The sequence below is a fragment of the Eucyclogobius newberryi genome, unplaced genomic scaffold (genome assembly GCF_026437365.1).
Source record: "Eucyclogobius newberryi isolate DKJ021-1_F unplaced genomic scaffold, fEucNew1.0.hap1 SCAF_8, whole genome shotgun sequence".
Taxonomy (NCBI): Eukaryota; Metazoa; Chordata; class Actinopteri; order Gobiiformes; family Gobiidae; genus Eucyclogobius; species Eucyclogobius newberryi.
The window spans coordinates 1,491,133-1,515,526 of NW_027316500.1; the positions used below are offsets into that span (position 1 = coordinate 1,491,133).

Below are 24,394 nucleotides of genomic sequence, written 5' to 3' on the forward strand. Positions count from 1 at the left end.
TAAAATACTTAACTTGACCCTCTGACAAACGTGATTAGTGAAGTGAATGAACAGGCATAAAATGATGACTCAGCCTGAAGATAGTCATCTTATTTTTAAGTTTTACCTGCTATCATCCTTGCTCCATTCTCTTTCAGTTGTACTAAACCTGATCCTACGATCATTTCAGAATTGCATTCATACATAAACTACATAACAGTCCACATATTATTTAACTAATAACAATTTTGTTTGGTAAATGCACTGAACTTTGCTCATGAGTCACTAAGATATTTAGTGAGCGTGTAGACATTTTCTTTTCAAAAGGGCAAATATTGTGATACTAACCTGAGGAAAGGCCTCGTCTGTGTGTTTGGGATCACTTTCTTTTATTGGCGCTTTGGTGAACAGTCTCCAGGATGCTGCATTGTGGGAAGACGCCTTGCACTCTTTGGGCTTCCTAGAAAACAGGCTCCTGAAAGAGAGAAATATCCATGTTACATAAACCCATGCTGCTGCTAATAAAAAGTATGATTGATACAACGTATAATTCCAGCAAAAATAAACCTCACTGGAATTATGTTTAGCAGTCCAATGTCCATCTGTATGTTACACTGGCATGTAAATCAGATTTCAGAGGTGACCATCAGATACAATGGTGGGTGTTGTGAAGATTGCTGAAGTCGATACATATTTAATACAAACAGCGTGGATCTGTGGTGCACAGAGCGCACAAAACTACTTGTGGCTCTTGTTTCACACTGAGCTCGTTTCCGTGCAGACCTGTGGCAACTAAAGCACAACAGAGGAGAGAGCGGCGTATTTTAAACTGACTGGGCAGCATAATGATTATGAAACAGAAAGTCAGCCGTGACTGGGTGAAGACACTAGACTAGGGTTGTGTCGATAAATCGATACAGCAATATATAGTCACGGACTCAGAATTGATACGAGTATCAATACTGAGTCACTGTATTGATATTTTATTTTTTGAGATGTTTGTGGCCCATAAGCTTTACTAGACAGGAGAAGCCAGGGTGAAGTGGGGGATGAGAGAAAGGGGAGGATACGCAGCAAACAGCCGGAGTCGGGACCCAAACGCATAACACTGCGGCTGGCCGCACCCGGAGCCTGGCATACGTGTGCTGTGCCTTAACCACCAGGCAGCACACAGTATCAATACTTTACGTTACGTACGTTACCGTCCTGCAGGAAAAGCACAAGCTGCTCAATCTGCCGGAACACAAGCTAATGACTGACGTGCAAACAAGGTGGAATGGTACTTTTGATCTGCTGTTTGTGCTGCACTCCTCTGGGGCCGAGGCGAGATGGAGCTGTGGACTTGATCAGAAGCTCCACTGGACCGAGGCGAGAAGGAGCTGTGGACCTGATCAGAAGCTCTTCTGGGCCGAAGTGAGAAGGAGCTGTGGACTTGATCAGAAGCTCCTCTGGACCGAGGTGAGAAGGAGCTGTGGACCTGATCAGAAGCTCCTCTGGGCCGAGGTGAGAAGGAGCTGTGGACCTGATCAGAAGCTCCTCTGGGTCGAGGCGTGAAGGAGCTGTGGACCTGATCAGAAGCTCCTCTGGGCCGAGGCAAGAAGGAGCTGTGGACCTGATCAGAAGCTCCTCTGGGTCGAGGCGAGAAGGAGCTGTGGACCTGATCAGAAGCTCCTCTGGGCCGAGGCAAGAAGGAGCTGTGGACCTGATCAGAAGCTTCTCTGGGCCGAGGCAAGAAGGAGCTGTGGACCTGATCAGAAGCTCCTCTGAGTCGAGGCGAGAAGGAGCTGTGGACCTGATCAGATGCTGCTGCAGCATATTCAGACCAGGCTAATTGTTTGGCATGAAACTTTACTTTAGCAATACTTTACTAGAATGTGTTCCATATATTTCTCTTTGGATTAGTTGGTTGGGTGTATGAAGTTATTAGAGCAGAATAGATTTATAATATATTTTTTTTTTTATCCAGAGTAGAAAAATTGATTAAAATATTTTCAAAAATGTATTGGGATACGTATCGTAATGAGGGAATTGTATATGAATATACATGCATCGTGACTAGGGATGCATACCTAAACCCACGTTCAGGTTCAAGTCCGGATTCGAATCCAGAGGTTTAGGTTCAGGTCCGGACCTAATGAGTCCGGCTGAACTCATGCCATATTTGCATAATGTTACAACAGCATAACACAAGCTACTTGGCTAAATTAAGTTGAAGACACATGAACAAGGACGACTATCAAACACAAGGCTTAACTGCAGAGTGAAATAAACTCAATTTATCTGGTTTATTCACTGTTTATTACAGTTACAACTTACAAATCACAAGCTGCGAGCTGCTAACACACATTCATGTGTTTTACTAGAGGAACAACTTCCGAACAAGAGCATGTTGAGTATTGGTATTGTGGCAGCTGTTTCTGCTGATACTATGTGTGTAAGCGTGTTACTGGTTTGACTGGGCTGTTCCCCACACCTGAAGTTTAATGCCTTTAGATACATTTCCACTCTTTAATTTTGCAGATCCATTGGCATCAAAGTCACGTAAAAACCTTCAAAAACTAGCAAAACAGTCAACTAGAACCACTATAAATCAATCAACTTAGCAGTATCAAAAATAGAATATGAAAATATTTTACACTACACAAAATACACAATATAAGCTCCAATTAATGAATCCAGCAATTAAACAATATTACTTTGACTTAGTATTTACTTAGATGTATAAATATGTATATTGCACATTAACCCACCTAAATAAATGCTACATCACAACATAATACAGTTATTTCATTCATATTGTAGCGACCCTAGTCTCTAGTGCACGTGCGCGGTCTCTGGGGCGGAGCTAAGAGCGGGCTCAGGAGACGAGGTAGTTTTTGATGTTCCTATTCCATCACCATGGTTACGGCCAACAGTAACCAACTCTGTTCAAGAAATAAAGTGACAACTTGTGAGCGACACAAGCGGCGACGCACGCGGCGGCTTCAAACGCTTCAAATAAAGTCAGTGATCTTACAGCTGCCTCAGTGTTCGGTCTCTCGCGTCTTTAAACTCATTGCGCCGGCTTCAATTTCTGCCGTCCAGAACCGAATCGCCGGGGTTTCGGTTTTTTTGGACCTGAACCGAAACGTTTTTACAAGTCCGGATCCGGTCCTGCGGACCGGTACGCATCCCGTAATCATAATCGTGACGCCTGTATCGAGATACGTATCGTATCGCGAGGGTCGAGGGGTTGAGGGGACGCGGAGGATAAGATGAACAGGACACAGAGCTAATGTTGCAAAATGACTCGACCTCGAATCATCTGCAGAGTTACAGCGCTCTAAACAAAAGAAGGTAAATCATTTCTAGCTAACTCATCCCTAAACAAACTAGACTGTCCAATCCATAAGTTTAAAAAGTTTAATCTGGAAATAAATTTGACTCCGTGTGGGAGTCGTACCCATGATCTCATATTCCCCAAGCCGTCAGTCCGTCTCTCTCTCTCTGACAGATAGACTCATCATACTTTATAACATTATTTACGGAATGTAAAACTAAATTATTAGAAAATAATCAATAGATTACTTGATTACTAACTATCGCTATGTCATTGATTGAATAATATGCCCCCAAGAAGCAATTGCCAATAGTTTGTGAGAAAGTCTCAACTTTTACAAACGCATGTCCTACCTGTTTGCTGTTTATGACACTTGTATTTTTCCAGAAGTTATCCGATTTCAAGATATTGTCAAGTAAACAAAGTTTTCTTCTCTGATGATATTCAGGATGAAGGCTCGTCCGGCGCATTTCTCCGTCCAAAGAAAATGCGCCGCTTCCGACGCACATGGTTCCATTGTTTTTAGCCACATAGTGCTAGCATTTGATTGACATATTATTCTAGCCAATAAGAATAGCTTTAGAATGGTGGGCGGGACTAAGGGTTTATTCACACAGAATAGTCTCTGCTCTCGTGCGTAAAGGCTGTAAAGAGCCAGATTTTTGGACAGGAGGAGACTAGATTTTACGCATAACGTTTTCTGATTTTATTAGCCTTTTGGACGCGCATTTTGTTAGATATATGTATTATTATACCAATACAAAATATAATATATATATATATATATATATATATATTATAATTTGTATTATATTTTTTTACCTCTATATGGGAAATTCATGGGTAAACTCATATTTAGACATTTTCACATACATTGTTTTTAGCAGTTATAATAGATATTAGTGGCCTACAAAACATCAAAATGTATGTTTTATGATCATAGAGGAGCTAAAAAAATTGTAATAAAACAGTTTGGCACAATTGGCACATATTTGGATCACTTGTTCCGAATATACTTTTTGATACAAAAAGGTCAACAGCACCAAAATGCCTGTTCCTAGAGATCTGAAGCTTTACACAGTTGTTCTCAACAAGATAAACAGCATGTACAGTGAACAGCATAAGCACACAATGAAGTATGTCATGCGCAGGACCATTACATTATAAGCAATGCCATTTGGGTATGTCCAACCATTGTGCACAGGGCGAAATAGGTGGATGGTAACAGGTTAACACAAAGGAGAACGTCTCATTGACTGTTGAAGCCCGACGCCTGGCGGTCACTGCGGGTCACTGGCAGAATCAAAAAATGGCGACAACATGTGTGTTCATTACGGTTCAGTGTGCCGGGGAAACAGAGTGAGAATTAAGAATAAGTTGATGGTTTTAAGACAGACTGATATGTGGCGTGATGTCGTAGTGGACTTGGTAGGTGAAAAAGAGGAGATTGATCTCTAATCTGTGACGCTGAGTGCCACCAAAGCGTTCGAACATTCAAATGAAGTGGAGTTCATTATCATTGAATGGGTGGCTTTTATATACAAATTTGGATTTTTCTATGCCTTCAAGGTAAAAAATAAATAAAAAAATTACCTACCCACTTGAAAAATGTTGGTAGGGTTACAGCAAACATACAATTAATTTGGATTTATTTTTTTTCCCTTCAAAGTAAAAAAATAAATACAATTTACCTACCGACCTTGTAAAATGTTGGGTCGGGTTACAGCAAACAGCCCAATTAGTTACTGTTTTTAGAATCTTACTTGAACAATTACAGTAAAGAAATGTTGTTTCCACTGTCAGGGCCGTGTGCAGGAGTTACTGTTGTAACTTTAAATAAAGACTTATTGCTACACTTTTGTTGGCCTTAATAACTTAAGCAAAATATAAACTAGTCTGCGTCATGGACATATTTTATTTAGCAATTTTCCCCTATATATTTCTGTCATCATGTTTTATAAAACTGTCAATTTAATCAGTTTAGAACAAAAAAAAACTAGTTTAATCTCTATGCCTTGAGTCCTCACCCACAGTTTGAGAACCACAGCTAGCACACTTTTCAGTAAAACAAAGGGAATATGATGTTTTTATCCAATTGGGCAATTTTGGCAAGGTTTGTTAAATTTACTTCCTGGTTTGACATGGCCTGCAGATAGAGGTAATTCCACAACTGTTACTTAGAAACCAGATTGGCCAAAGTCCATTTAAATCATACAGTAGTCATCTGACATCTTTATGTTGTAAAATAATTGTTAAATCTGTCATCAAAATGTATAAGTTGTGTGCGACGTTTCTTTGCATTCTGGATGTAATTTCCACATTTTGATGACATACTGTAGACAGAGGTATTCTGTTGTAGAACTTGGCACCACTTCCTGTCATTTTCAACTATTAATTGTAAAATTTTCTTCATTAACTTCAACTTATGAAATTTCCCCATGTGTGGACAATAAAGGAACATCTTATCTTAACTTGACTAATGTAAAACTAAGATAATTATTGACCCCATGGACCATACAACGTCGTAATAAGAAAAAAGCATGAGACCCTGTCATATGGGCTTTAAATCTATCTAAAGTCTACGCAGATCATGCAGCGCCTCAGATCCACAGCTCCTCGTTACAAAAACAGCCCCTTAGTGGACTTCATTAAGAAAACATCACATAACGGAAAACATCTTGGCCCTTTGCAAAGACACTGTGTAGTTAGTTTACGTCAGATACCTGCTTCTGCGTAATGGGTCAGGACACTGGATGCACAACAACGGTCTGATTAGCTGAAATAAAGTTATTTTTTTAGACAACCTTCCGTTTCTTTTGATACTTAGAGTTTAGAACCATTTACAAGTTGTTGTTTTTTGACTTGCTATACAAATCTTGGGACTAATTTATTCCACTCATCAAAAAGCCAGTTGGGGATTGAAAGTGGAAGAGTCTGGAATAGAACATTAAATTGGCAGGCCACAGGGGTCGCCAGAAAGAGAGAATTTACGTTTTTCATACATTGAATTTGTATCCAGACATCAGGCCAATATGCTGAAGAAAATGCATCACATTAGGAATGGGAATTTCTGGTTTGGTCAACTATAATACAGGGTTTGTACAAATTTTAACTTAATGTTTTCCATGACAATTCCTTAATTTCCATGACCTTAAATAGGGTCCGGCTTCCTCCCACCATCCAAAGACATGCATGTGTTAGGCAAAAATTGGTGACTCTAAATTGGCCCTAGTGAATGAATGTGAGAGTGAACTGTCTGTAATGTCTATGTCTCTGTGTTGGCCCTGCGACAAGTTGGCCACTGTCCAGGGTGTACCCCGCCTAAGGCCCGAAGTCACTGGGATAGGCTCCAGTCACCCGTGACCCCAAAAAAGGGAACAAGCGGTAGAAAATGGATGGATGGATGGATGGTTTACTGCCATCGTAATTGATGGATGGATTTGGGCTCTTGTTTTCAGTATGGTTCCTGGGTAAAGGATGTGCAATTACCTCCACCTATGTCATATTTGCTGCCCAGGAAGTATACATTGTTAAACCAAGGACGAATGTATCAAAATGTTTAGAAAAATCTGAAATATAATTTGGAGCAGTCTAACCTCTTATATAGACTTTAATGTCTGTTGTCCCTCACCTATGGTCACGAGCTTTGGGTAATGACCGAAAGGACAAGATCGCGGACACAAGCGGTCGAACTGAGTTTCCTCCGCCGGGTGGCTGGGCGCTCCCTTAGAGATAGGGTGAGGAGCTCAGTCACACGGGGGAGCTCGGAGTAGAGCCATGGCTCGGGCATGTCCCACCGAGAAGAGGCCCCGGGGAAGACCCAGCACACGCTGGAGGGACTATGTCTCTCGGCTGGCCTGGGAACGCCTCGGGATCCCCCAGAGGTGTTGGATAAAGTGTCTGGGGAGATGGAAGTCTGGGAGTCCCTGCTGAGACTGCTGCCCCCGAGACCCGGCCCCGGATGTTATATTGTATCAGAAACAGTGTATGTCAAGAACAAGACCTTTTACACTATTATGATCAGGCTGCAAAGTAGACGGGGGCCCGGGGCCCGCAAGCAGTTGAATCTCCGGCCGGCCCGCAGTTTGAAATAGGAGGGGGCCCGTCAAGATTTAACTAGCAATTTGGCCATATTCGGGGCATTTTCATCGCTTAAGTTTCGTTTTGACAGACATGCCCACTTCGCACGTCTTCTCGCTTCTCATTGGCCAAGCGGTCTCCGTGATGTAATATCGATGAAAGCGGGCATCTGATTGGCCGCTGCGTTCGTGTTGCGGTCAAGTGTCCTCGGAAATGCCCAGTATAATTTTCGGGGCAATGTATATATGTTAGTAGTTTATTTTGTAGGCTGTGATTTTATATATTCCACAAGATCTCCTTGTGTCAAATACTGTAAACAGTATTTATTTTATATATAAGAAACATTATTATATTGAATTAAACAGTTTTAAAGATCATGATCTCTGGTTTATATGATTCAGTATTTGTGCTTTTCATATCAAATAACAGATCAAAGTACTTTAAATTGTTTTACATGCTAATAACCAGATTTAAAACAACACATTTATCCTGTTCTTATGACGCCGCAATGCTGTGCGCGCTTGTGGGCCCCTGAAATTGCTTGGGGCCCCTAACTTTGAAAATCTATTTCTCAGCCTGATGATAAAACATTTATAAATGTGTGATTTTCAAAGTTATCTTATATAAAGATTTAAATAGCAGTCATGGTGAGTAATCCCCCAAATTAATAACTAAACTACACAAAGATAAGATAAGATAAGATATTCCTTTATTGTCCCACATGGGGAAATTTCATTGGTGCAACGCAGGTAGATACAGAGGTAGATACAGAAGAACAGATCACTTATAGGAAGTCTGAAAAACACTCCCAGCAGAAGATCTCCTATAAATAAACAAAAACTCCCATAGACAAATAAATAAACAAATAAATACATAATTTTAAATCCCCCATTTTAAATATGTTACCAGTGTAACATATGTGTCCAGTACTAAACGTACAAAAACTCTTCACCAAATAATTGTGGTATGTTGTGTGCTACTTTGAAGTACATCATAAACTATAAATTGCCCGTTACCGGGTTGACCACATAGTTATGCAAACACTTTAACATAAATTATTCATTTAATTTAAGTTCAAGCTTAAAAAAAGATAATGGTTTGTGCTCCCTCGGGAGGTGAAAATATAGAATGAATTTATCAACAAACAAAACCTTTTTTTTTCTCTCTTTTTACTGAAGTGAAATGTACCCCTAATTATAGAATCACTCAGTAGTTATTGTGTCTGACAAAGTTAGGACGAGAGAATGCTCAGATCTAGTGTTTCACAGGCCAGATCTGATCTTTTCCCACCAATCAGCTGCGAACCACAAGGCTACAGCTCCGTGTTCTCGGAGACATTATTCATTACTCCAGACTGTGTCCAGAGCATTCCCTGGACTGCATTGTAACGGAACTGAGGTACTTTTACTCTAAAGTATTGCTTTAACGCTGTGTTTTAAGGTGGTCCGGAGCAGACACAGCAATGCTAAGCTAACATGCTGCTTCAGTGCACTCTACATTATAAATCAAATCAAATCAATTTATTTTTGTAAGGCCCAAAATCACAACAACAGTTGCCTCTGAGGGCCACAAATACGGGCTTGAATTTAATGTGACCACTTTCTGAATAATTAACATCACGTAGTCTCTTGAAACTAGCTTTTTGGCATGGTATAATGTCTGCATGCATGCTTTGTGTGTGTTTTATGGTGCTTTGCGTTAGTTTTCGTGGCTAAACCTGTGTTTAGCTCCGGGCTTTGGGGCTAAGTTGGAAGCTAAACTTTGCTATCAACCTGTTATCGGGTTATTTTTCGGCGTTTTGTCTATACAAATTATATACTTATGTAGTATTTCTTGACCCGTAGGTTGTGTGGGTTGTGCTTTATGTGTGTTTTATGGTGCTTTGCGTTAGTTTTCGTGGCTAAACCGGCTGTTAGCGCCGAATAGAAAAAAAACTACAACTCCCGATACCACTTCTGGCTTACGCACGTCGCACGTCACGCACGCACTGCGTCACTCGAACCAATCACGCGCTTGCCTGGCCATTATCAGCTTCCTGTGTGTCTCTCCGTGCACGGTGTTGGGAGAGACAACAGGACGGCTGAACCAGGTAAGCTTTGCGAGTAAAAAACCCGGTTTTAATCACTTTAATGTGCGCCGGTTTTAAACTCGAGTGTATGTTCATAGACGCCTTATCAACCGCTGCCGATGGTGGATTTTTAGAGCGCAGGAAAGTCTGTCTGAATTGTCCGTCTGTGTTTTCTTGTTGTTGTGCTACATATTGATTTGATTGTTGATATATTTATATATATATTCATTACCCGTACCAACCGGTTATTTATCTTAACAAAAGGTATTTATACAACAATAATTAACATCACGTAGTCTGTATCTTCGTGTTTTTTACTGTTTTGTTTCACTTTTCAGAAGAGGCACTCAGAGCTGGATTTTATCAAAAACTATGCAGAAGTCCATTGCATTACAGCTTCGACTTTGCACAGCAGGTACTATTTATTACACATCATTTACTTAACTTCACTTTATTAAATGTACAATAAAGTGCAAATGCAGAATAGCAATTATAGATTGCTATAGATATTAGTATTATTTTGTCTTACGCTGTTTTTATTTTATCTTTATTTTCCCCCTCCATTCCTTATTGAGAAATGAGAGGTTCTGTGTATAGGAGATTTTGTTTATAAGAGTTCTTCTATTAAGAGTATTTTTTTAAACTTCCTATAAGTTATCTGTCCTTTTCCTCTGTATCAACCTGCGTTGCAACAACTGACCCTGCGCGCAGAGGCGCACAGAGCGACTTTTCAGAACAGAGAGACGCGCGCCGGGTCAGCACAGAGCGAGGCGCGCAGCTTCCAAAGATCAAGAGTTATCAGCACTTCAGGTATTTATATTGAAACTCACATTGTGTTAAAAAAAAAAAAAAAATTAATGAGTGTTTTATGTTAAATAGTTAGCCATTTCTTAAATGTCCAGTTATTTGCTTACAGCTTTGATGCCAAGAAACCAGGTGTGGTGCTTGCAAAAAGTCACTGTGAAGCAGAACCTGTGGTCTTTCAGCTACTACGCAATTCAGTCCTAGTCCCACCTGGACTGAACATTGACAGGCAGACCTATCTGCATGAAAAAAATCAGACCTTTCTGTAATGACGAGGCAAAAGACATCACATGCCCAGCGCCGAGAGTCACAGCACAGAAGAGGATGTGGATGTGATCTCTGATGCAATTGGACTCTGATGGTGTACATATATCTATTATCTCATTAATATATACATTTTTATGATGTACATATCACCACTTCCTATTGCACTACATAACTTTATACCTTTATATTTCCTTATGTACATATCATGCCGTTTAGTGCTCAGTGTTCAATATTTTGTTGTTTGTGTTGCACTGATTCACCTGTGAATTCTGTTTATCGACAAATGGCAATAAACCCTATTCCGATTCTGATTCTTGGATTATAAAAGGCCCTGAATAGCATCAAAGTATTTCCATTTCAATATAGTAACTTCTAATTCAAGTCCAGTTCACATCAACAATAACAACACTCCTCTTGAGTCTTCAGTGACAGCTGTAGGGGGAAGGTGGTGTCAGTGTGACAGGGGGAGGGCTTATCTCAATGAGATGCAAATGAGCTCCCCTGTGACTCTGGGCTCACTCGGGTGAGAATCTTTAGAGGCCTCAGTGAAAGGTTTTGAGAGTTGTATACATTCAAATGACCACAACTTACTCAAATATTATCAGATGTGCATGAGTGAGACATCATTGGATAGCTTTGAATTCAGACTTTCAGAAACTGAATAACTCAATGTCTCCAGGTAGACATGTAACTGGTTTATCCATGGTCAGTCACATATTTATCTGATGAGCTTCCACCAGTCAGAAGAACAGTGAGGACATGTGTAACTGTACGTTATGTTACTCCAATTCGGATCTTTTGGTATGGTACACTTAACAATGTACAAACGCGTCTTTTGAGAACATTTAGCCTTCCGAGCTGAATCGAATGGAAGCCTAAGCCCCGCGCAAGTTAACCTGACTGCGATATAACCTGGCACACCGGTCCGTGAAAATAAAACCTACATTATTCCGGTCCGTGATGCAAAAAAGGTTGGGGACCCCTGGCCTACAGGTTCAGAGAAGTTAAAGGTGGAATGGAGGATTTTTTGGCCCAAATCTAAGTCTCATTTCCTCGTGGCGTGGACCGCCGATTAGTCCTGCCACTAGAGCTGGGTTGAAATAATTGATTTTCCGATTTTTAATGGATTCGCATATTAATGACCGATTATTGATTCGTACGTCCAAAGATCGATTTTTTTTTATTTTTTTTTTAATTAAAATTATTTTCTACATTTCCCTCAGTGAACTTCAATCTATCTTCAAGAAAGATTTCAGGACTCCTGGATTATCTTTCTTGAAGGTAGATTGACCTTTAACCTTTTCATCAGTCTTCCAGCCATTTGTAACTACCAATACTTGTAAGATTTGCTGTTTAATATTGATACAATACTAGTTTTAATTAGAGATGCACCGATCAATCGGCCGCCGATTTAAAAAGCCGGTTTTATGCTGAATTGGTGACCGGCCGGTCCATGTCGTAATTGCCGGTTTTCGGCCGATCCAAACTGACCCGCATGCGCGGTGCGTAGCAGCTCAGCGCGCCCAGAGCAAAACAGCTAAAAACTACAAGACTCTTTCAGAGCGCGGCGGCCAAAGTGTCCAGTTTACATTAAAGTCTATGTAAACGCGCGTCGAACACCTCCTGCATTTCACGCGGCGCGATTCCTGCTTTTTCGCCGCGGCGCAGATGGTGCGTTTTGACGCTTTCCGCTCTAAACAAAAGCTTTAAAGAATAAGCTTCAAAGCATTAAAATTGTTCGTCGCAGAAAAGTTCAGATTTGTTCAACTTTGGTGGAACACAAGAAGGAGCGAGCCTGGAGGAGGATCAGAGGAGACTGGACTGTGGGGTAAGTTATTACAACTTTGAGACGATTACAATCTACCTGTTGATAGTTGATGCGGTCAAAATAATTTGCGCTGGTTTGTGTTTGACGAGTTCATGTGTTTATTCAGAGGAATCTGCAGAAGAGTAGGGACACACGAAGGAGACAGAAGAAGCCACAGCAGGGCTGTCAGAAGAGTTAGTTGTTGTTGTTCTGCTCAACTAGCAGAGCTAGGCTACGAGCTAATGCTAACAAGAGATCTCATCCACTTTGAAATGAGACTTTAAAAATACTTTGATGCATGAGACATACATTACGCAGATACAAAACTTAAATTACTGACTCGAACAGCGAAATGAGTGACTACAATCTAATGTAATAATAAATAATAATAACTTTTATTTATATAGCGCTTTTCAGTGACCCAAAGACGCTGAACATAATAAAAAAGGGGGGGGTATTTACAGACAGGGGGGACAACACGTACAGAACACATTAATATACAGATAAAATGAACAAGACAGAAGAAGTAGAGAGAAAAAGATGGGGATGTAACAGGGGGTAGAAGTGTAGGCAATGGGGTAGAGGAGGCTAGGGGTAGGGGAGGTCATAAGCTTGGGTGAAGAGGTATGTTTTTAGGCGGGATTTGAATGTTGTGAGTGAGGGAGAGTGGCGGACAGGTTGGGGGAGGGAGTTCCAGAGTCGGGGTGCTGTTCGGGAGAATGCTCTGTCGCCAAAACTTTTGAGTCGGGATGTTGGTGCAGTCAGGGTGAGAGAGGAGGAGGATCGGAGAGCTCGGGAGGGGCGGTGGGGGATGAGGAGGTCAGACAGGTAGGGGGGGCAAGGTGGTGAAGAGCTTTGAAGGTGAGGAGGAGTATTTTAAAGTTTATGCGCTGCTTGATGGGGAGCCAGTGGAGAGAGCGGAGAACGGGAGTGATGTGATCACGGGACCGGGTGTGGGTGAGGAGGCGGGCAGCGGAGTTTTGGACCATTTGGAGTCTGTGGAGGGAATGGGAGGAGATGCCAGTGAGGAGGGAGTTGCAGTAGTCAAGGCGGGAGGAGATGAAGGCATGGATGAGGGATTCAGCAGCGGGGAGGGTGAGGCAGTGTCGGATTTTGGCGATGCGGCGGAGGTGGAAGTATGAGGTCTTGACAATGTGGCTGACATGGGGAGTAAAGGAGAGGGTGGGGTCCATGATGACACCGAGATTGCGTACCAGGGTAGAGGGGGTGATGGTCGAGGTGTCGATGCTGAGTGAGAAGGGACCAGTTTTATTGAGAGTGGATTTGGTGCCAATGAGGAGGAGCTCTGTTTTGTCACTGTTCAGTTTGAGGAAGTTGAGAGTGAGCCATGATTTTATTGTAGAGATGCAGGTTTCGATGTGGCTGAGGGGAGGGTTTTGGGTGGATTTGGCGGTGAGGTATATCTGGGTGTCGTCAGCGTAGCAGTGAAAGTCCAGGTTGAGTTGGCGGAGGATGTGACCAAGGGGGAAGATGTAGCAGATGAAGAGGAGGGGGCCGAGGACTGAGCCCTGGGGGACCCCTGCGTTACTGGGGAGAGGGTGGATGAGTGACCGGAGAGGGAAATGAACTCTTGCCTGTTGGTAAGGTAGGATGTGAGCCAGTCAAGTGCAGAGCCCTCAACCCCCAGTTGGCGCAGCCTTTGTAGGAGGATGGAATGGTTTATAGTGTCAAAGGCTGCGCTGAGGTCTAGTAGTAACAGGATGTTGAGGGCCCCGGAGTCTGCAGAGGTGAGGAGATCGTTGAGTACTTTGACCAGGGCTGTTTCAGTGCTGTGAAGTGGGCGGAAGCCAGATTGGAGGGGTTCATAGAGGTTGTTTGACTGGAGGTGGGTGTGAAGTTGGGCGGCGACGATGCGTTCCAGCGTTTTTGAGAGGAACGGCAGGTTGGAGATGGGGCGGTAGTTGGAGAGGTTGGCGGAGTCTAGGGTGGGTTTTTTGAGGATGGGGGTGATGGAGGCCAGTTTGTAGATGGAAGGAACATGGCCGAGGGATAAAGACTGGTTGAAGAGGGTGGTGAGATGGGGGATGAGAGCAGGGAGGCAGGCCTTGGTTAGATTCGTTGGGAGGGGGTCGAGAGAGCAGGTGGTGGTTTTGGAAGCGGTGATGAGGTCTATGATATGAGAGGAGTTAACAGAGGAGAAGGTGGTGAGGGCAGGGAAGGGTGGGTGGTCAGGGAGCGGAGGGGGGGCAGGGGTGGGGGTGGTGATGGAGTTAATGGAGACGGCAGTCATGGAGCTGTTGATTTTGGAAATTTTGTCATTGAAGGCAAGGAGGAAAGAGTTGCAGAGGTCAGGGGAGGAGGGTGGAGTGATGTCCGGTGGCTGGAGCAGCTTGTTGACGGTGGAGAACAGGGTGCGAGGGCTCCGGTGGGAGCTGTTGATGAGGGTGGAGAGGTGGGCAGATTTGGCGGCTTGGAGAGCGTCACGGTAGGAGGAGATGTGTAATTTGAAAGCTTCGGCGTGGACGGTGAGGCGGGTTCTTTTGAGGAGTCGTTCGAGTTGGCGGCCAGTCTGCTTCATGGTGCGGAGTTCAGGGGTGTACCAGGGGGCGGGGTTGATGTATGAGACGGAGGAGGTTTTCCAGGGGGCTAGGGAGTCAAGGGAGTCGGAGAGGGTGGTGTTGAGCATGACAGCATAGTCGTCGGGGGAAGAGGGGGGGGAGTCAGGGGGGAAAGCAGAGGATATGAGCTGGGAGAGCGTGAGGGGGTTGACTGACTTGATATTGCGGTAGGTGATGGTGCGTTTTTTGGGGTTGTGGGGCGAGGGTAGGGGGGCAGAGAAAAGGATGCAGAGATGATCAGAGAGTGGGAAGGGGAGGGGGTGGGGCTTAGATATGGGTAGGAGAGAGGAACAGACTAAGTCCAGAGTGTGGCCTTTGGTATGGGTGGGGAAGTCAATATGTTGGGTGAGATGGAAGCAGTCCAGGAGAGAGAGGAAGTCGGATGTCAGTGGGGCGTTGGGGCAGTCAATGTGGATGTTGAAGTCACCAGTGAGTAGGAGGCGGGCAGAGAGAGAGGATGCGATGGTGAGGAGTTCAGACAATTCAGTGAGGAAAGAGGGGTGGGGCTTTGGGGGACGATAGATCAGGATAGCGGTGATAGAGTTGGGGAGGGAGAAGGCGAGGTATTCAAATGATGAGATGGATGGAAGGTTGAGGTTCAGTTCAGTGATGGATGTAGATTTTTTATGAATAACAGCAAGACCTCCCCCACGCCCGGAGAGGCGGGGTTTGGCAGTGTAAGTGTAGTTGGAGGGAGTGGCTTGGTTGAGAGCATAGAAGTCCAGGGGCTGTTGCCATGTTTCACAGAGGAGAAGCAGATCAATGTTATTGTCCAGTAGCAGTTCAGATATAACAGGTGATTTGTTGGCGAGGGAGCGGCAGTTCAGCAGTGCAAGGGAGATGGATGGGGGCGCGGAGATGGATGGGGGCGCAGGGGTGGGGGGGCGGAGGTTGCTGAGGTTGGCAGTGCGGCAGGTGGGGGTGACGGGGGGGCAAAAACTAGTCCAGAGTGAGGGGATAGGTGAGCCGTCGTTGGAGTGTTGGTTATGGGAGAGACCAGAGCCCCTGTGGATGTAGCGGGGCCGGCGAAGGATCCCAGCTGAGCTAGCTGCAGAGGCAGCAGCAGCTGGGAGACGGTGGTTATGGTTGAGGAGGTGAAGGTCAGCAGCGGTGTAGGTGAGTAGGCGAGAAGTTGGTGGAGCGGTGGCCTGGAGGCGTGGGAGTGATAGTCCGAGGAGGAGATGGAACGTAGCAGCAGATGAGAGTAATCCAGTTAGAATGTTGGCGGTGGCTAGAGGCTGGTTAACTAGAAGCTGGTGGGCAGAGAGTTGTGAAAAAGCAGCAGTGGACCGGGTGTTGAAGCTGGTGGAGTGAGTGGCGTTGGTTGCCCCAGACCTTGTCTGCACGGCAGGGAGGCCCCGCGATACCATGACGGACCTCCGCAGGTGTTAAGCCAGCTGTTAGCTGGCGGCTAGGGCAGTAGATAGTCCAGGAGTGAGGGAGGAGATGAGCGATGGACGGTGCAGTAATGTCCGATGAAGTTAAGGAACAGGGATGTAGACAGAAGACAACACAGAGACGCGGGAACAAAACAAAACAATGGAAACGACTAACAAAACAAAGACGTTAGGACAGAAGCGGCAGTCCACATACCAGACGCCGGCGTTGCTCTAGCCCAATCAAGACGCATTTGAGTCCAGTTTTGTGACCAGATCGCCCCCGTCTGTGGAGCGGGGAAAGCAGAGAAACGGGGCTGTACCTTGGTTGTATGGGGCTGCTTTTCTCCGGGTGGAGCCGGTGCCCCGCTCTCCGTGTCTGCTCCTGTGGCGGGCTGGGGCCACACCTTCGCCCAGGTACAGACCACCGGGGCGGCGGGTGCGGGAGCGCGGAGCCGGTGTTCGGGCGTGGAAACGCCGGTGCAGCGGAGGAGAAGCGGCGCCGCTCGCTCGTGGTGCGTGCGGCTCGTGGCGGTGCGTGCCGCTCGTGGTGGAGCCGGTGATCGGACACGGAAACGCCGGTGCAGCGGAGGAGAAGCGGCTATGTCTGGACTATTTAATTGTCCCACAGCCTCAAAGAAATGTTTACACAATCAGCTGTGCACTAGAATCTATAGTACTCTAGACTCTATAGTGCTCAGCTCATTGTGCTTCTAGTGAGAGTGTGAAGTTATCAAAGAGCTGATGAAACTGGAAAATGATATTGGCAACATAAATGTGCCTCATTTAATATACTGTATTATAATAGTAAAAGTTTGAATAATATTGCAGTAAATGTACTGGGCTCAAATATAACTGCTGTACAATGTTCTTTAAGATCTGGATTTGCCTTCAGCCCTCCCTGTTGCTCCTGCTGCTCCTGCCCCTGCTGCTCCTGCTCATTCAGGGGATGCTGGCCCTTCTGCTGCACCCACAGGTGTAAAAGCATTTGGTTGGATTACAATTTGTTTTTTAGCCTGTGTCATCTAAATTGCAATGTGTTCTGAATCCTCCAGCTTTGAGAGGGAGGTGCTGGCAGCGCTCTGGGACTGACCCTCCTCATGTTCCACCTGCTTCCTCTCCTGCAGAGGGTTCCAGCTCATTCAAAAGAATGTGTAAAATTACAAATGTATAAATTACTATATGAAAATAGTTCATTTGATTTCAATCTGGAACCATTGGAGCTGCATCTTCTGCAGGAGAAATGGACTCCTTTATCCTCTGTGTCCCCCCACTCTTCTCCAGGCCATATTAGTATTTTTATATATAGTCATTTATTTTTCTATTTTTCCACAAAATAAATTATATTTCATATTATAAAATGTGTGTCCTGTATACATACACCTCACATATATAATACTGGGTAGTTTGTGGGAAAATCAGTGGCTAGATAGAAAATCGGTATCGGAAAAATCGGTTTTGGCAGGTCAGACCTCCTTAAAAAAAGGAAATCAGTATCGGCCAAGAATTTTGGAATCGGTGCATCTCTAGTTTTAATATGTTGCTTCTCTACACAGTCATGAAGTGAAGGAAACGGTTCAAATACATGTTTCATTTTTAATAACATTAAACCCGGGATCGAATCGGAAATCAGATCGAAATCGGAGCGAATCGGATGGGATCTGAGAAATCGGAAAAAATCTATTTTGAAACGTAAAAATCGGAATCGAATCGATTCTTGAAATTTGAATCGAAACCCAGCTCTACCTGCCATGTATCAATCATAGAACGCACCTACTGCTCACCTGCAGCCTCGTTCTGGCTCGTCCCCAGAAGAGAAGCACGTTTCCCTGTGTCTAAGCGCATGGATCTATCATAATATAGTTCCCTCAGTGTACAGGACAAAATTAAGACAGAGAAAGACAGTTCGAGCTGGCTCAGAAGAGATGGAAATCTATGGAGACGTGAAGTGCGATGCGATCCGTCGCGCTAATAAACATACACACGTGTAGGATCGAGGCTTTTTTGTGCGTCCGCACGGAGGAGTGCGCATGCGCAGTTCCTGCACAAAAAATTATCCATTACGCCTTTAAATAAGGGAGTGTCTACAGAGCCGCGAAACTGCCATGTTATTTTGTGCCGCGGCTCCTGAAACTGCTGGGCTATTTGACCGCGCCGGGTTAGGGTTAGGTCTTGGGGTTAGGGTCAGGGTTAGGGTTAGCCATGAGGCTATATGGCCGTGCCGCGGCTCCTGAAACTGCTGGGCTATGTGACCGCGCCGCGGCTCTGCAGCCACGGCCTTTAAATAAATGCAGAAAAAAATTAGAATAAACCAGAAGTAGTGTTACTAGTAGTCACGACTCACAGTGACACAAAGATAAGATCGGCCACGTGATTAAAAGTACAATTTGTGAACAGCTCGGATTTTATTTATTCACATAATGTCTGGGTGCTCACATAGCAGAGCCCAGTGTCTGGACCAAGCCAGGCATCAAGAATGGAGACACATTCCACCATATCAAAGAACCATTCCAAAGCGCTCTAAAGCGAACTAGTCTGGAGGAACAGGCCAGTCGAAACGTGGCTTTTGTCTTTCATGGTTCAAAATAAAAGGTGAGAGAGTAAGTGGGTAACTAACCAAAAAGATTCTTCACTCATATTTCAAAATCATGCAAAGCATCTGTAGCCATCTTACCTGGTGAAGAAATCCGCAATGCCAAACCTCTTTGGCATCAGCTTGGGGTCATCTCCGCTGTTCTGCTCAATAAGGTCCGGCAGTTTGTCCGGCGCGCTCTGCCTCCGCCCCACGTCCAGGGCGCTCCGGAAGTCTTCGCTGCCATAGCCCTCTTCCCCGTAATAAAACCCTGCCGCCTCCTCGTCTGGTGACAGCGGTGTAGCATCGCAGCTCAGGGACAGCATGAGGTTCAGGTTAGTTCTTAAAGTCTGAGGTCTGGCGGGTAAACTGAGCTCACTAATGTCCTCGTCTTCTTCGGAGAGGGCGCTGTCATGGTTCACATCTTGGTCTGGTATTGGGCATCGACTTGTCGTGTTGTAGAGATCAGAATTCAATACATCGTCAGTCAATGCAATGCAGTTGCTTTGACCTAAATCTGTGTTCACACTATTGTATGTTGTTTGTAAAATGTGCAAACAGCCATTAACTATTTTCATCTCGTCGCAAGACTTCAAAACACCTTCAGTTTGTGTTGTACAGTTGCCCACAGGTGAGCAACGATTCCCAACGTCACCGTTTTGCAATTCATGAAACGCATCCGGGAATGGCGTATCCACGTGGGTGTCCCAGATATCATCCAAGTCAGGGTCAGAGATCTTTGCCAAGCAAAAAGCATCGAGGCCCATGCTGCTTTCTCCTTTCACCTCTCCTTTTCCTTCTCCTCCTTCCCTTTCTTCTACCTCCTCTTGACCCGGTGACTCAAGAAAGCCGTTGAGACCGATGTGGTCACTGCAGATCCCAGAAATGACACAGGCGTCTGTGAGCCGCTCTGGGAGACACTCGTCCAAGTCCAGCATGACGTTGTTTCTAAAGAGGGGAAAAAATGCATGAAATGTGGAATGTCAATAACTGCGTTTTACGATTGCCAGGAAAAAATACACAGGCTATTTATGCTTTCATCCTTATCCGTCGTTTTGTCTCGAGTAAAATAGCCATTGTGTGAGAAATAATGCAAATGCATTTAATTCCGCAATATCTTTCAAGTCAAGATTCAGTTCACACAGTCTAGTTCTTGTACTGCACATTTTAACACATCCAGATGTTATTATCAGGACATTTCTGGTCTGCCGAAGTAGCTTCTCTGAGCTTTTAGAATGCTAATAAAAAGATAAGATAAGATAATCCTTTATTGTCCACACATGGGGAAATGTCATTGTTACAACACAGTAGATACAGGGGGAAAGGACAGATAAAAGGTCCAGCCCAACATTAGCACTGGCTAAAAGGGAGGGTGTGTAGCCCGTTACAGTTTTTAAAAAAGGAACTACAATAATAACTAAACCTGTCTTGGCAGTGCCTTGACCTACACATACAGGACACACACATGTTTGTTAACTCTCACACTATGGACATGATTCAAGGCGGGGTTATTTGAAGTGTCAAATCAACTATTGTGCTGTGTACACCTCAGGACAAAAAGCCACTGCACTGAAGTACAACAGACCACAAGCAATGTGATTGGTTGATCTACAATGTAGACTTATGTATAAAAAAATCACTTTGGAAAGCTAACATTTGAAAAAACCTGACTAAACTGAAACCCGACTATTCACCTTATGTTACTGCGTGTGTCCCAATAAATTGTGCCCCCCCTTCCACTTGAATTAGTAACATGGGGCTGCCAACCTTGAGAAAAGAAGTACTGCACAGACTAAAAGCTGCATTGTTGACTTGGGCTCCACAGACACTGGATGTTTTTAGAAAAGAATTAAAGACCTAACTTATTTGAAAAGCTTAGAGCTACCAGTATTTCTTTAATTGTAATGGTCAAATGTAAAGTGCAATATAAATCAAATGTATTATTATTATTAGTTTTTGGTTCAAATGAACATTGAACATTTTACACAAATCAATATACTTTATAGCATATTGTAGCTGCAAGACTTTTCCCTCGTTCCGTTCACAAAGTGGGATGGACTAAGGCAGTGGCGTGCGGTGACTTTTATGGATGGGCAGGCAGACCTGGGGAGTTCATTAACATTTAGTGGATAACAGAAATGGGGGAAAAAATAATAATAATGGGAAAGAGGACTTCGAACCCGGGTGAAGGGCAAACGTGTATCCTACTGAGCTAAACTCTCATAACATCCAGATGAGCTAAATGAATAAATAAGCGGACTTAATTGAACAATTCATTACACAAATTAGCGTGCTATGTTGTTAAGTGACTGTCTGTATTTCTAACTAACATTGAAAACATGGACAGAGCCTTAGCAACAAACACAGACTTGTCTCTAAAAGATAGATTTTAAGTCAGTGTGTTGAAACTTGGCGCTGCTGTTGCTTCTCTTCTCCTCTGCACATGCTCAGTTAGGGCAAAACCTGCAAACATCAAAGATTCCCACACAGGTTTATTCAGTGTGGTTTGAGCTTAGATCTATGTAGTTGAGGCTGTGGTCCTCAGAGCGCATGTGCAGAGCTCTAAACGATGCTGCTGTCTGATCTGGTTCTAAAAGCTCATGTTAGAGAGCGGAGCATGAACAGGCCTCTGAACATGGTTACTGAGCAGCTGCAGGAGAAGAAGAACCAAGCTTCCCACGCAGTAATGCCCCGCGGCCTGTAGTGGCCACTAAAGGACACCGTGACTTCAGTCAAGCTTCAACAGCAGAAGTGAGGGGAAAACTGGCTTATTTGGATATATTTTAAAACAATTCATATATAGCTGTGACACAGGGTACTTTTAGATTTTGTTGGCCAATCACTAAAATGATTGCCACTGGAATAAGGTGAATAAATGATCAGCTCCTTCTCCACCAGATCCAATTCCAGGCTCACTGAACTACTGAGGCTGATTCATGATTGGTGCAGGTCAGATCAGAGAGGACGCATAGGTTTAAACACAAAGATTTCAGCTCATGCAAGGGTCATTCCACTTTCCGATTGGAGAATCGGATTGAACCAAAACACCAACTTGACCATCATGTAGGGCTGTCACAATACTGAAATGTCAAAGACAAATAGATTTCTAGACAATAGATTGTAATTTTCATCAAACAACAATGTACCGTCTTTATGTTAGCATGTGGTCTTAAACTAGTTCTGATCAAATTCAAGATTACTGTCCAGGAAAGCTTCAGTTTGATTCTTTTTAGATTATTTTGTTTAGTATTGATACTTCTTCAAATAAGTATCAATAATACGTAGTAGTTTTGATACTAGTTTTGGTATCGAATACTAGCTTTAACTATCTCTTAGTAGTTGACTGGTCGGCCATGATCATTTTCGACTAGTTGAGTTAAGTACATCAAGACTTTAAGGATTTCTTGGTCCGTAGGCTTCATTCGACAGGACAGGACAGGGTGAAATGGGAATGAGACTGGGGAATGATGAGCAGCAAATGATCAAGAGCAGGATTTAAACTCCAACTACGAGTGGCACACATTGAGTTTTTAAATACTTTATCCACTAAACTACGATTAACCTATGGTGACTGGTGGCTTCTAGATAGAAAATACAAATAAGATGTTTTATGAAGTATATTAGAAATGGTTTGTTCTTTATTTCATAATTACACCATCTGTGTTATAGTAATGTCTTTATAGTCCAGATGATTATGAAAATATGATTGCAATATTCTTTTTTACAGTCAACAACTCATGATTAGCAGATTAATCGTTGCAGCCTTGACATGTCCAATATTTTGTAATTAAGAATAAATCAGCATTACACTTGATATCAGTAAAAGCTATATTAATTCATTGATTGTTTACCTCTTATCCGGGGACAGAGATATACACATTCTGCATACCCCTCCTATACTACATATGTTTTAGCAACAAAACCTTGCAGTTTTAGCTTTTTACTGTCAACCCAGAATAGGTTGACATCTCCTGAAGAAAGACCTACAAACTAGAAACCAATGTTGTCAGATCGCGTAGCAGACCTGTAGCTGCCACACTTTCCCCTCTTGTTTTCCGTTACCTTTCTTCCCAGCACGGTCTGCCCGCAGCTGCAGTGTTTACATCCGAGCCGTTCCAAGCGGTCACACAAAGCTGACCCTTCCCCGTGTCCTGACCCTTCCCCGTGTCCTGACCCCCGCCTGTGCAGACACTGGCGTGGAACGCTTTCAACACCGTGGCCTCCTTTCGTCCGCTTATCGCTTCCTCTTCATTCTCGTTCAAATCCACGTTAAGCGGCCCTTGTCCCGCGATCCCCGTTTCCATGACCGCTTCAATCCACCGAACGAGCCTCGACCACGGGCCTCGAATCCGGCAGCGAACGGTTCTTCGGCCGAGCTCCGAAGGTTTTGTTGTCCCTGGGCGAAGGGGCTACCATTTTCTTCGCACGGGCTGGTGTTTTGGCGCTATCTGACACTCACCGGGAGTAACATGTCATTTGGGATGTACTTCAATTGATGCTTTTCGCGATTCGTAAGGGTCTTAGATGCCCCGCCCCGTCAATGAGGCGTTAAATCCCGTGAACGTTTAGCTCTGAGCGGCGGCGGCGGCGTCCCGGTTGCCACAGTCCAGCGCCATCTTGAAAATAGCTAGCGATGACGTCAGCTGCTCCCCCCGCCCACGCTCGTGCTTCCCCTGTTATTGTTGTTATGGTCCGCTGAAGAGAGCACAGCGGCGCCTTCCGGTACTACTGCGGTACTGCAACTGTAACCTGTGACCTCGGTTATTTATTAAAATAATAAAAGCTGAAAACATGACCTACAAATTCCCTTTTCTGCATGTTTGACTATTTTCGCTAGGGTGCACAGTGGAGATCATGGGTGAAATTCCCAGGCCAGACCAACAGAGGCTGAGGCTTTCCAAACCTGCAGTGAAGACTTCTACAAAGAGAGGCACACATGTGTTTGGACATTACAGACTGGGAGGTGTTCAGAGCTGCCACAGATAGTTGAATGAATACATGGACACTGTGACGTCATACATTCGATGTGAGGACAGAATTATACCTACACCAGAATGAGTTATAACAATGACAAGCCCTGGTTCACATTCAAATTGAGGCAAATGAGTCAAGGAGGCAGTGCACAAAGCAGGGAGAGGCTGTTACAAAAAGGCTAAGTACGGATTGACCAAAGCTGCGTCAAGAGCAAGATCAAATCAAATCAAATCAATTTATTTTTGTAAGGCCCAAAATCACAACAACAGTTGCCTCTGAGGGCCACAGGGAGAAATGAATCAACAATGTCTGTGGTGGCGATGAAGTCAGACAATGTCTGTGGTGGCGAGGGAGTCAGACAATGTCTGTGGTGGCGAGGGACGAACCTTACAACACAGAGCTCAAGGTGTGCCCACCAGCTCAGAGGGCAAGAAGAAAGAGGAAAAACATGTCCGTAATGCCCTCTCAGCCTGTGGTTACCCCGCTTGGGCTCTCAACAGAGTGAAGAGAACCAAGAAGCAGGACAAAAGTGAAACTGAACAGAGAAGGAAGGGTGTCTCTATCCCTTA

The 24,394-nt window shown here is 44.2% G+C and overlaps 1 protein-coding gene across 1 annotated transcript in view; it reads right to left on the bottom strand.

The window, feature by feature from the left end:
* LOC140351035 (TBC1 domain family member 12-like) overlaps window positions 1-23,484 on the bottom strand; it is a 56,947-nt gene extending 33,463 nt beyond the window's left edge. Inside the window, exons 1-3 of the mRNA XM_072436675.1 lie at window positions 22,914-23,484; window positions 18,954-19,799; window positions 328-454 (exon numbers count right to left, since the gene is read on the bottom strand). Of these exons, the coding sequence (XP_072292776.1) occupies window positions 328-454; window positions 18,954-19,799; window positions 22,914-23,155 (1,215 nt within the window). The 5' untranslated portion in view covers window positions 23,156-23,484. The remainder of the gene's footprint in view (window positions 1-327; window positions 455-18,953; window positions 19,800-22,913) is intronic.
* Between the last annotated feature and the right edge of the window lie 910 nt (window positions 23,485-24,394).